We start from the raw sequence: 12,082 nt of genomic DNA, 5'->3' as shown, positions 1-12,082 counted from the left end.
GAACATTAATACTAAGTAGTTCAATAATAAATAACCATAATAATTATTGAACTTTAATCAATAAAAGAAAACTCATATGATAATCATGATAATATATAAATCATGCATTCATGTGAAAGGTATACATTATTTCACAATTTCATATATATACATGTGAATAAATAAATAAAATTAAAAAAACAATAATTGGATTTTTAATTTTATTTATCACATGTAAAATCAAAAATTCATATGAGAAAACTATAAAATAAACCATAATTTATAGTTTTTTTAATCAAAAATTAAATCCAATCAAATAATCAAAAATATAATTATGATTAAAATTAATCATAATTATAATAAATCATATTTATTAATTTATAATTGAGAATATGAATTAAATTTCTCAATTTTTGATAAAACCATAAATATTTGAAATGGAATAAATCAGAAATATGCGAATGGCAGAACTGTAATTTTGACATAAATTAAATCCGAGGGTAAAACTGTAAATATGTTGACAGAAAAAAATGAAATTACGAAATTTGCAAGGGTAAAACTGTAATTTTCATAAAACCCTAGCCTCGAGAGTAAAACCATAATTATGCCAAAAACCCTAATCTACCTTCGCCGCGGCTGCCTACGCGAGCGGCGCTACCGCTTTTGCCTGCGGCCCGGCCGCTGCCAGCGGTTGTTCTAGCCTGCGCATAGCCGCTGCCGCCGCGGGGCTGCTACTGCTCATGCGCGGCCGCTGTCGCTGTGGCGATTCCTGCCCGTGGGTGGCTGCTGCCAGCACGCGGCCGCCGCTTGTGCACGGCCTACTCACGCATGGCCGCCACCTGGGCTGTCTGCTTGCATGCGGCCGACCGTCGCATGGACGGGATCTAAACGGCCAACCGTCGCATGGACGGGTTCCGCGTATGGGACGGATTCTGTAATGCCCGCATATGAGACGGGTTCTGTGATGTCCGCATATGGGACGGGTTCTGTGATGCCCGCATATGGGACGGGTTCTATGATGCGTACACTACCCGGCGTAGTCGCAGATTCGCAGCAAGGTCGACGGTGACCATTACTGCTTAGTAGTTCTTGGAAGAAAAAGGTAATTTTATGCATCGTAAATAAATTTATAGTTCTAATGCATTTGATTTCAAAAACCCGTGGCTCTGATACCAATTGTTAGCATAAAGTCTATAATTATGTTATATCTGAAATGCGGAAGTAACTTATATACCAGGATTGAAATCAAAATGTATAGATCTAAACATTACGATGCGTACCTTTTGATATCATCTCTTCTGCTGCAGGCAGCCAGCCACCGATCCAAAGTTGCAGGCACCGTCGCCGTGAGAAACTGAAATCCCTCGGAGAGGTGCCAACGCTCTAACACCACCTCAACCCCTAGATATCATGTCTTTTTATATGCGAGACCAGAGGGTCTACGATGAGATCTCAGAAATTTTCTTATCTCCCGAGAAATCGTTCCGTAGTGAACGTAGTCTATTGGCTAAAATATCTTAACGGAATCTAATTAATTATTCTATTATATATCTTATTTAATTATAAAAGGGCCATATATTCTAACACAAGCTGCAGCAGAAGGACGGAGCAGAAGAGCAGAAAGACATTTGGCTCGGTGGACAACACTCAGTAAAAGATCGGAGAATCTGTTGGTTTTTGCAGTGGCGGTGTTGGCGTTGGATTTATAGTGCCAGAGGCGGTGAAAACAGGATGGATTCAGTAACGAGGTTCTCGTGCCTCTCGACGTACGTCCGACCTCCCTAAAACGAGATTCACAAGCAGAATGCTAAGCGGCCACGTACGTACAGCCTCATTTATACCCACAAAAGCTCCACATCATCGTGTTCCAACCAAATGCAATTCCAAGTGTCCAAAAATATATCTGGCATCATAGTGGAAGAAGCCACTTTAAAAATTAGTTAATTCGAGGAGTTGATTTGATTAAATTCGAAACCATTAGGAGAATCCCATGGCCTCGATCCTTTCGCGTTCCGATTTGCTGTACGTTAACTACTCAAGTCAATCTTGAAGGAACTGAAACACTTGTTACACAGATGAGTGAATCTCTCCACCCTATAACCAATTGACCTATAGAAAGTAAAGACCAATCAACATCACACTATAATGACATCAGAAAATGTTACAAGAATCATTGGGTGAAGTATCACATCTGGCAATATTAAAGGATAAAAGATAAAGAAAGTCCACCTGTATGATCACCAACATGTGAAGCTTACGCTATTGTACTACAATCTATTATTAATCTCGCATTCATAAAATGATAAGGAGAGGCCACTTGTATGATCATCAACATGTGAAGCCTGTGCTACTGTACTTCATAATTTTAAAATTAATAATTATGAACGAAACTTGAGTTACTATTATTTTATCTCGATTTAATCTCATGTCAAATGGACAACGTGGCATATTTGATAATTGATCACAAAGATTGGTAAGAGACAAAGATAATATTTTTCTTGAGCTTAGCAATGAAAAGCAAGTATGCATTTATATGTTTAATATATTCTTGATATAAAAAATAATATTTTAAGCTTAGGTCAATTGCTTGAAAAAGGACATGATATTGAAATAACATATTATATATTCATGATAAGAACATGACTTTAATCACTCATGTGAAAATGACTAAGAAGATGATGATGATGTTGCTTCTACAATTGAATATAACAAAATAAATTATTTTACAACTAAATTTAATTTATATTGTTTGGGGACCAATTTGTCGGAATCCGTTGGCTCGGTGGACAACACTCAGTAGAAGATGGGAGAATCTGTTGGGCTTTGTAATGGCGGTGTTGGCGTTGGATTGATAGTGCTAGAGGCGGTGAAAACAAAATTCAGTAACAAGGTTCTCGTGCGTTGATAGCAGCCTTTAAGGTTGGTGATGCGTCTGGGCGACACCTTGTCCTCGTTCTTATCTTTCCACGATAAAGTTGATATGATGCTACAACGACTTCCCGCCTCTTTCCCGGCGGACACGCACGGAGATGTAAGAAATAATTGGAGAGAGAGAGAGAGAGAGAGTAACGCCGCCTCATTATGATCATGTGCTATAGATGACTAGATTTTGTAGTCATGACAGAAACATAATGATACGTGATCCAGTAGTTCCTCCACTCTGAGCGCGTTTGGCAGCGTCTTTGCAGACTTTGTTTCCACCCACAATAATATGCAGAGCCAGTGTGGAACAGCGTGCAGCGGTCATTTGGCACCGAGCTTAGACGAAGTAGCGTAATGGAGTGACTACCAACGCGTTTATTGAACGTAGTAGCGTGATGACGCACCGACGGCAGAGTCCAAAGGTGGAATGCGTTTACTGAACGAGTCCTGAGTCTTCTGATGCACCGACGGAGGAGTCCACAGGTGGGCCCCCGTCGCACCCCTCAGGACCAACTACAAAGCGGTCCTCGCCGCCCTCGCGTGAGCAGAGGCGCAGGCGACGCTGCGCGGCACCTCCGCGAGGAGCGGCGGCTCTCGCCGCATGGGAGTAGGCGGCACTGTGCGGCACCTCCATGGCCAACGACAATAGTGAGTGTGGGGGGTCCGACAGGGGCCATGTAGCCTCCTCGCCGATGTGGACTCACACCCCCGCCTCGTGCCCCTTCCTTGCCGACGCGCTCTCCTCGTGCCCCCTCGGCGCCGTTAGCCACGGGCAAGGAAGTAGGGGCGACTCGCCCTCGTCACTAACGACGACGTTGAGGGTCGGAGGGCAATTGGGGCGACCATGCACGAGGCGGAGTGGGGCCGCCGGTGAGGCAGAGGTGCGGCCAGGCCTGGCACAAGCGGAGGGGCGGCTAGGTTATGGCAGGAATTTTTCAACATATCGAGGGCAAAATCATCTTTTTAGGCAGTTAGAGCGGTTCTATGAGCAATTCTGTAACTTACAAGCTTTTTCAAAGAATTTACCCAATAATATGTTATTCTTAATTAGATTAAGAATAAAAATCCAATTAAGTCGGTCTTTTCATATGACCGTCAATAATAATGATCGAGAGAAATTAAAAATCCAATCTCAATTAGTAGCATAAAATAAATCATACTTTAGATTTTTTTGTCTTTAATATTTCATGAAGAAAGTTTTCTAGTTCGAAAGCGCTGATACAAATCAATTATCACAACCAATAACCTAGAACTACACCATCAAAAGAGTGATCACACCCAAAGAATCTTAATCAAAGGCTTGGATGAATGACGAGGAGACTTATAACTTCATGATATCATCCTTAATTCAATTGTCACAAAAGTATATAGGTTCAATTATCAAAGACCTGATGTGATCCTCAGTCACTTGATCAGGTTTTCCATGTCCATCTCATTGGGCCATTCGAGGAAAATTAATGATCATCATTTTTATGTTTTCCTCAAAACGAGAAGTGAAACTTCGATCTCCGTTTATTGCTCTCCAATTGCCCCTAATCAATCGCTTGATATGGTCATGAGCCACGTACTCCGATAAACCACTCTCATTGATGTAAAACTGGATAGATTTGGACACATCGCCTCTTTCAAGCTCGTCCTGCACAAAAACAACCGATGCAGAGAGGAGAAACTGTGTGAACACTTTATCGCCATGATTCCATGAACGAATGATAATTATGGTGCATTTTAAATATCTTGGAAGTACCCAAATCATCACAAAGTCGAAGGATCATGGATGACCATCTTGCAATCTTAAGACAGCTGTGGAAGTCTTCCAAGGTCTCTTGACTTACATCTCACTGGTGCAATAAGCAAGAGTGGGTGTGTAGCCCTTCAAGTGCGTTCTCCAAGTACTCTTCAAGATTGGGTGTGTAGCCCTGGTGGTACTACCTTGCTTCCACCATGTGTGCCTTGCATACATCTGCCCACTGAATCCAAGGGTTGCACTGTTTAGAAAGTGGAACTGAATGATCGATGATACACAAAAGAGGGAGGATGGGATCGATATGTTACTGCTTTTTTTAGGTGTGGAATTATGTCCAGACCCTTCTCTTTCATAACATTATATGCGGTGTCATTGTAGTGTTGAAGAGGGCTAGAAAACACATCTTCATGTACTCTGGAAGTTTGCCCGTTGCATTAACGTCCCATCTGCAACATCCATCAGAGTAGATGTTATCAGGAATCAACGATCGTTGAAATTGCATCTATTGCATTCATGAGGTGGAGTTCTTCATCACCTATCGACGGCATCCGTGAAAAGCTCGAGCTCATCCATGGTGCCGTAAACATCATACACATCATCAACTGTTGTTATCAGGCAGTTTGCCTTTGTCTGCGCCTCCCTGCATCTTGCAAACTGTGGCTCAAAAGCCCAGCCAACCGTCCAGAAATAGTTCTCCATCAACCTGTCCCTCGAAAATGTAAGCCTCTGCGCCAGGCCAAGATTGCTCCACCATCTGATCGACAGCCAGAAGTTTGTGCTGAAGTTTGCTGGTTCATGCACGAGGGCAGAATGTACATGACATGATTCAAGTAAAGCAAGCTCAAAATACCTCGACACTTCTCTGAGTTCCCTCTGATGTATGCTCTGAACCCTGTTGAAGTCCAACTTAGCCAATTCAAGCAGGACAGGGTTCATCTTCGCTTCCCTTTGGGATGCTTCTATGAACCACCTGGTCTGTAACCTCGGCATCCTCCAGTTCAATGGAAGCTCCAAGGCATGGGCTACGTGCTCCCTGAGATGAGGCTCAAGTGATCCCTCCATGAGGCTCTTGAGCTGTTTAGTTGTAAAGTTTATAGCTTCTTCCAGCACGTGCTCTGCTTCCTTTGCAAGATGGGATGCCTCGCACAAGCTCACCAATCCTTTAGTCTGGTGGCGAAGGCTGGCTTTCAAGTTGCCCTTCTCAACTATAAATCGGTTGAAGAGACCTTCAGAACATCCACATAATTTGTGCATTTCAGATTGTGACACCATGATAGAGCAGAATAAACATAAAATTCCAATAGTATGTTAAGCTATTAACGTGGCATAATTGTATGACTAATTGGAGATATTTCTAGTTGTCTCAGTTTTATGAAAGTAATTGTTCTAGCAATATATGAGGTACATCAGCGACAATGTTGTATCAGTCGCCAAGAAAGGAGTAAAGCAGGATGGATATATAGCTTAATCACCTTCAGAAACAGCAAACCCATGTTCTCTGAGAAGCCTGAACATTAGAGCCGTGGCAACATGTTCACCTCTTCCATGGAACGGTATATTGTCCATAAAGCATCCCTAATATCCTCCTTAAAGTGATACGCCACCCCAAGCTGCTGCAGGTGATCGATCAGTTGAAGCTGGTCTTCAATTCCCTTCTTCATGTAGATCAGTTGTTTCACGTCCTCCGTCAGTTTTCCCATCCTTGCTGCGTTATCCTCCTCCACCTAATGAAAGCTAGTCAGTAACCAGTGCGAACTATAGATAAAACTCAAGCTTACAGCTTGCATGCATACCGACCTTGGTGTCATTTCTTAGCGATTGGATGTATTCGTCACTCCACGAGCTTGGCTGGTAATTAGCCGATCGCCGATGAGGAGTCTGCGCAGTACACCGGATATGTGGTCGGAGGCATGGACGGGGTGAAGCATTGGAGGGCGCGGTCCACCGGTGGACACCGATCAATTTGCAGGAGAACGTCGGAGCGCAGAAAGTCATTTGGCTCATTAGACAACACTCAGTAGAAGATGGAGAATCTGATGGGTTTGTTGCGATGGCCGTGTTGGTGATGGATGGATTTATTAGCGCGGGAGTAAGTGAGAAGAGACTTGAGTACCGAGGTTCTCGTGCAGTCCGACCTCCACAAAACGAGATTCACAAGCAGACTGCTGTGCGGCCAGCCATATCTACGCCACCTCCACATCAACGTGTTCCAAACAAATGTAGAAACTTAGTAAACGAAGAAAAAGTAACAAAACAGAAAAGAATATATATATAGATATATATTCTGCTCGATGAGTCGGCAGGCATGCCGTGTGAATGCTTCTTCACCTGCTTTTATTTTCTTTCCTCTTCTCCGCTTTTCTCAACGTTGTCACCGGCCATTTGCAATGACGGCAATGATGTCAAGTAAAGAAGTAATTAATTGGAGGAGTTGATTTAATCAACTTCGGCATCATCGGGACAAGCCCATGCCTGGACGTTTAGTTCAGTCATTTAGTCTTGATTTTGAGTTAGAGTTCCAAATAATCTGCAGAGGCATGAACCGAAGTGGAATAAAAAGGAATTTGTACACATTATTAGTGAATTCGGAAGTGATTAGAATTCGTCCGCAACTCTCACGTTCGGATTGATAAGTGACAACAATTTGGTTCAGTTATAAACATTGAATTTTATATGTTACAGCTAAAATTATTTTAAATTGTTTGGGGTCCAATTTGACGGGAGAACGTTTGTATCGCGCATGTTGAAAGCTTTTGTCACGTGGACATTGCGTGTGGTAGTATATATATATACATATATGTATATGTATATATATATATATATACATATACATATATGTATATATATATATATACATATACATATATGTATATATATATACATACATATATGTATATACATATATGTATGTATGTATATACATATATGTATGTATATATATATACATATATATATATATACATACATACACATATATATATACATACATACATATATATATTTATGTATACATAAATATATATATATATATATATATATATATATATATATGTATGTATACATATATATATATATATATATTTATAAATAAATATATATATATACGACATGACACTACTACCATCTGGCATCCATTTGGATTTATCCAAATTGACCAAATTGAGAATTGTGACTAAAGAATTGTCGGTATTGTGGGCTGTACATTAAGAGAGTAAATAAGTGCAGCACCTGTCAGCCGGACCCCCTCAAGTCTTTTATCTTCGAAGGAATGGAAACAACGTGACGGAGATGAGTGAATCTACAAATACCATAAGTCATTTTATATTTCACCAATAACTTATGGACAACGATACAGATTTTAAACTGTAGTATGCATATAAAATTACCCTCAAGAAAGCAAAAGACCAATCAACGTGACACTGTACATGATGTTAAAAGAATTATTAGGTTTAAGGATCAATGGAGTCCACTTATATTATCACCAATATATAATTAATCCCACGTTCTTAAAGGATAAAAAAGCTTCCACTTGTTTGATCACCGACATCTGAAGCTTATGTTATTGTATTTCACTTTATATACCCGTGCCATATTGAAGAGTAGAAGATAAAAATATTCGTTACGATAATATTGCGTGCTTGTGCATTCTAAAATTTTTATAGATAAGTGATTTGGGTTAGATTCAAAGTGAAATCAAATCGAAATTGAATTGGGTTGAAATCGGAACTAAATTGATCTGACGAGTCATCGACTCTAAATTAAACTCAACAGACAACACTCAGTAGAAGATGGAGAATCTGATGGGTTTGTTGGGATGGCCGTGTTTGTGACGGATGGATTCACAAGCAGACTGTTGTGCGGCCAGCCATATCTACGCCGCCTCCACATCAACGTGTTCCAAACAAATGTAGAAACTTAGTAAACGAAGAAAAAGTAACAAAACAGAAAAGAATATATATATATATATATATATATATATATATATTCTGCTCGATGAGTCGGCAGGCATGCCGCGTGAATGCTTCTTCACCTACTTTTTATCTTCTTTCCTCTTCTCCGCTTTTCTCAACGTTGTCACCGGCCATTTGCAATGACGGCAATGATGTCACTTAAAGAAGTAATTAACTAGAGGAGTTGATTTAATCAACTTCGACATCATCGGGACAAGCCCATGCCTGGACGTTTAGTTCAGTCATTTAGTCTTGATTTTGAGTTAGAGTTCCAAATAATCTTCAGAGGCATGAACCGAAGTTGAATAAAAAGGAATTTGTAATCATTATTAGTGCGTTCGGAAGTGATTAGAATTCGGCTGCAACTCTCACGTTCGGATTGATAAGTGACAACAATTTGGTTCAGTTATAAACATTGAATTTTATATGTTACAGCTAAAATTATTTTAAATTGTTTGGGGTCCAATTTGACGGGAGAACGTTTATATCGTGCATCTTGAAAGCTTTTGTCACGTGGACATTGCGTCTGGCAGTATATATATAGATATATACACGACATGACAGTACTACCATCTGGCATCCATTGGATTTATCCAAATTGACCAAATTGAGAATTGTGACTAAAGAATTTGTCGGTATAGTGGGCTGTACTTTAAGAGAGTAAGTAAGTGCAGCACCTGTCAGCCGGACCCCCTCAAGTCTTTTATCTTCGAAGGAATGGAAACAAAGTGACGGAGATGAGTGAATCTACAAATACCATAAGTCATTTTATATTTCACCAATAACTTATGGACATCGATAAAGATTTTAAACTGAGAGTATGTATATAAAATTACCCTCGAGAAAGCAAAGACCAATCAACGTGACACTGTACATGATGTTAAAAGAATTATTAGGTTAAGGATCAATGGAGTCCACTTATATGATCACCAATATATAATTAATTCCACGTTCTTAAAGGATAAAAAAGCTTCCACTTGTTTGATCACCGACATCTGAAGCTTGTGTTATTGTATTTCACTTTATATATTCGTGCCATATTGAAGAGTAGAAGACAAAAATATTCGTTACGATAAGATAATATTGCGTGCTTGAGCATTCTAAAATTTTTATAGATAAGTGATTTGGGTTAGATTCAAAGTGAAATCAAATCGAAATTGAATTGGGTTGAAATCAGAACCAAATTGATCTGACGAGTCATCGACTCTAAATTAAACTCAAAGTGGTTTTATCTGACTTGATTTTAGTTTTTAGTTTTAGAACACTAAAATCGATAGGTCTAATTCCAATCTAAACCATCGATTCCATAGTTTAAGCTACAATGGTCCAATGATCAACCGTTTGAGCGTTAGCAGGATAAATGAACACTGTTCTCTTCCTGGCAGTCATATATTGATTGTTTTTAGAGATATCTTGATTATTTAATAATTAAAAATATATAAAAAGATAAATTTATCATTTTAATAGCTAAATAATAGTTAGTTTTATGACCAATTATTGAAAAACTTATATAATATATTATTACACTCTCTAATCACTGTCTTAAACCCTGTCTTGATTCCTATGATAGGTAAAAGTCACCACTTCACTGAAGAATTTGATATGACAGCCAAAGTTAGAATATCTTCAAGCTGCATTTCAGATATGAAAAAAATTAGTACATGGTCATGGACAAGGCACAGATGGATTTGTTTCATAAGGAGTATAAGTTACCTGCAAGAGAGATGTTGTCGAGTAGAGGAAGGATACCAAAGGGCACTTCCTCTCGTCTCCAGACTGAGGAGAGAAAGGAGACGGTTTTTATTATTTGATAATGGGTAAAGGTCATTCCACTCGTGGAGTGTTTTTTTTCTTTCTCTTTCCTTCAGGCGTGCAAAGTCGAAGTTGTCCGTATCGAAGACCGCAAAACTTGCATTCTTTTGTTTCTTCTATAAAAAATTTATTTACTTCCAATATTATTAAAAGTACAAGTTTTTTAAAAAATAAAATCATTTTATTCTATTATTATAGCAAGAACAAGAAAATTAGAGTTTCTATAAAAATCATCTAGAAAATCATATCTCCTAGATTGATAAATGAGCCTCGATCAAGTAAAATTAACTAAAAAATTATTCTTTGATTAAGTCTCTGAAGAATAGAGCACCATCGAATGGAGGACAAAGAACCGACGAGATGATTGATGTCACAGTGAGTAGTATGACGGGACTATAGAAATAGTTCATGTTTGGTGATTAATGATATGACTTATTGACAATTTAAGCAGACGATTAGACGTTACATTCCTTTCTACAGGACTATGAGTAGTCCTTTAAGGCACAACATTCAATTTGTAATGAAGTGGATGCACGAGAAATTGAACATCCTGCAAGCGTAGATCTATCACGGTGTTTAAGAATGTAACCTATGCCACGATTATTGTTACATGCAGAGATCGAACCATCACATTCTAATAAACAAGTTTTAATTATGTCATTTAAATGCAGAAGTTTATGTTCGACAAAATGATAAACATTCATGTTCTTGCTTATTTATTGTTTCTAAATTAGCATATGTCAGTAGTTTTGGAAATAATATAGGGTAAATTCTCGAAAAAAAAAACTTCTAAGTTACAGAAATTTTTAAATAGCACCCTAAGTTTGAAAATTTTTTGTAGAATACTTATTTTTTCAAATAATCATCCTACTCCCATCGACCATCGCCCTCCTTCCAACTCTTAACCGTACCATTATCTCGTCGGTTGTCCCCCTCCGTCGAACCCACCTAGTGACAAAGGTGTATTGACCATCGTCACACTCCACTGGACCAGCAATGGAGCGACCCTTGCCACTCTCGCACAAGAAAAGGTATAGAAGACGCTACACAACACCTCTATAATCAACAATGACGGTGAGGGTTGGGGGTCCGACAGGGACTGCACAATCTTGTTATGCCCTTTCTTCACTGATGCAATCTCCTCGCATCCCCTTCTAGTCGTTGACCATGAGCAAGTTAGGAGGGGGGGTGGCTTGCCCTCGTGACCAATGATAACAATGAGGGTAATAGGGTGGGGAAGGGCCGACGAGCAGCCAGCAACATGCAAGGCAGAGGGTGGCCATTAGCTAGGCCAAGGCTTGGCCAAGGTTAGCAGGGCAGAAGTGTATCTAGGGCTAGGGTAAGAATTTTTCAAAATTATGAGTACAAAATCATCTTTTCATGTGCTTAGTGGCGCTCAACGAGAAATTATAAAACTTTAAAATATTTTCAAAAAATCACCTAGTAATATATTGTTTTATTCTTAACTAAACCATGCTACAAGATCTTAGATAGTTGATCCATTAAATCAGCCATTTCAGGTGCCCATCAACAATAAAGTTGAGAGAAATTAAAAATTTAATCTCAATGAGTAGCATAAAGTAAAATATACTATAGGCTTTTTTTCCTTTAATGTTTAATAAAGAAAGTTTTCTACTTTCAAAACGATGATACAGATCAATTATCACAACCAACA

The 12,082-nt window shown here is 39.1% G+C and overlaps 1 protein-coding gene across 2 annotated transcripts; it reads right to left on the bottom strand.

Moving 5' to 3' along the window:
- Positions 1-4,082: 4,082 nt before the first annotated feature.
- LOC135608941 (alpha-terpineol synthase, chloroplastic-like) lies at positions 4,083-6,355 on the bottom strand. 2 transcript variants are annotated; one of them, XR_010485648.1, is made up of 5 exons: positions 6,118-6,355; positions 5,181-5,871; positions 4,954-5,091; positions 4,646-4,868; positions 4,083-4,537 (listed from the first exon to the last, which is right to left on the bottom strand). XR_010485648.1 is itself a non-coding variant. In XM_065102016.1 (4 exons), exons 1-3 carry the CDS (start codon positions 6,209-6,211, stop codon positions 4,995-4,997), a joined length of 882 nt encoding a protein of 293 aa, XP_064958088.1. In that variant the 5' UTR covers positions 6,212-6,355; the 3' UTR covers positions 4,568-4,868; positions 4,954-4,994. The 2 variants fall into 2 exon arrangements, 1 of the variants encoding a protein (XP_064958088.1); XM_065102016.1 differs by lacking the exon at positions 4,083-4,537 and having other exon boundaries at positions 4,568-4,868.
- Positions 6,356-12,082: the final 5,727 nt, after the last annotated feature.

This window comes from Musa acuminata, chromosome BXJ2-4 (assembly GCF_036884655.1).
Source record: "Musa acuminata AAA Group cultivar baxijiao chromosome BXJ2-4, Cavendish_Baxijiao_AAA, whole genome shotgun sequence".
Lineage (NCBI taxonomy): Eukaryota > Viridiplantae > Streptophyta > Magnoliopsida > Zingiberales > Musaceae > Musa > Musa acuminata.
The sequence above is the reverse complement of the archived record's forward strand: the minus strand, read 5'-3'. Positions and strand labels throughout refer to the sequence as shown.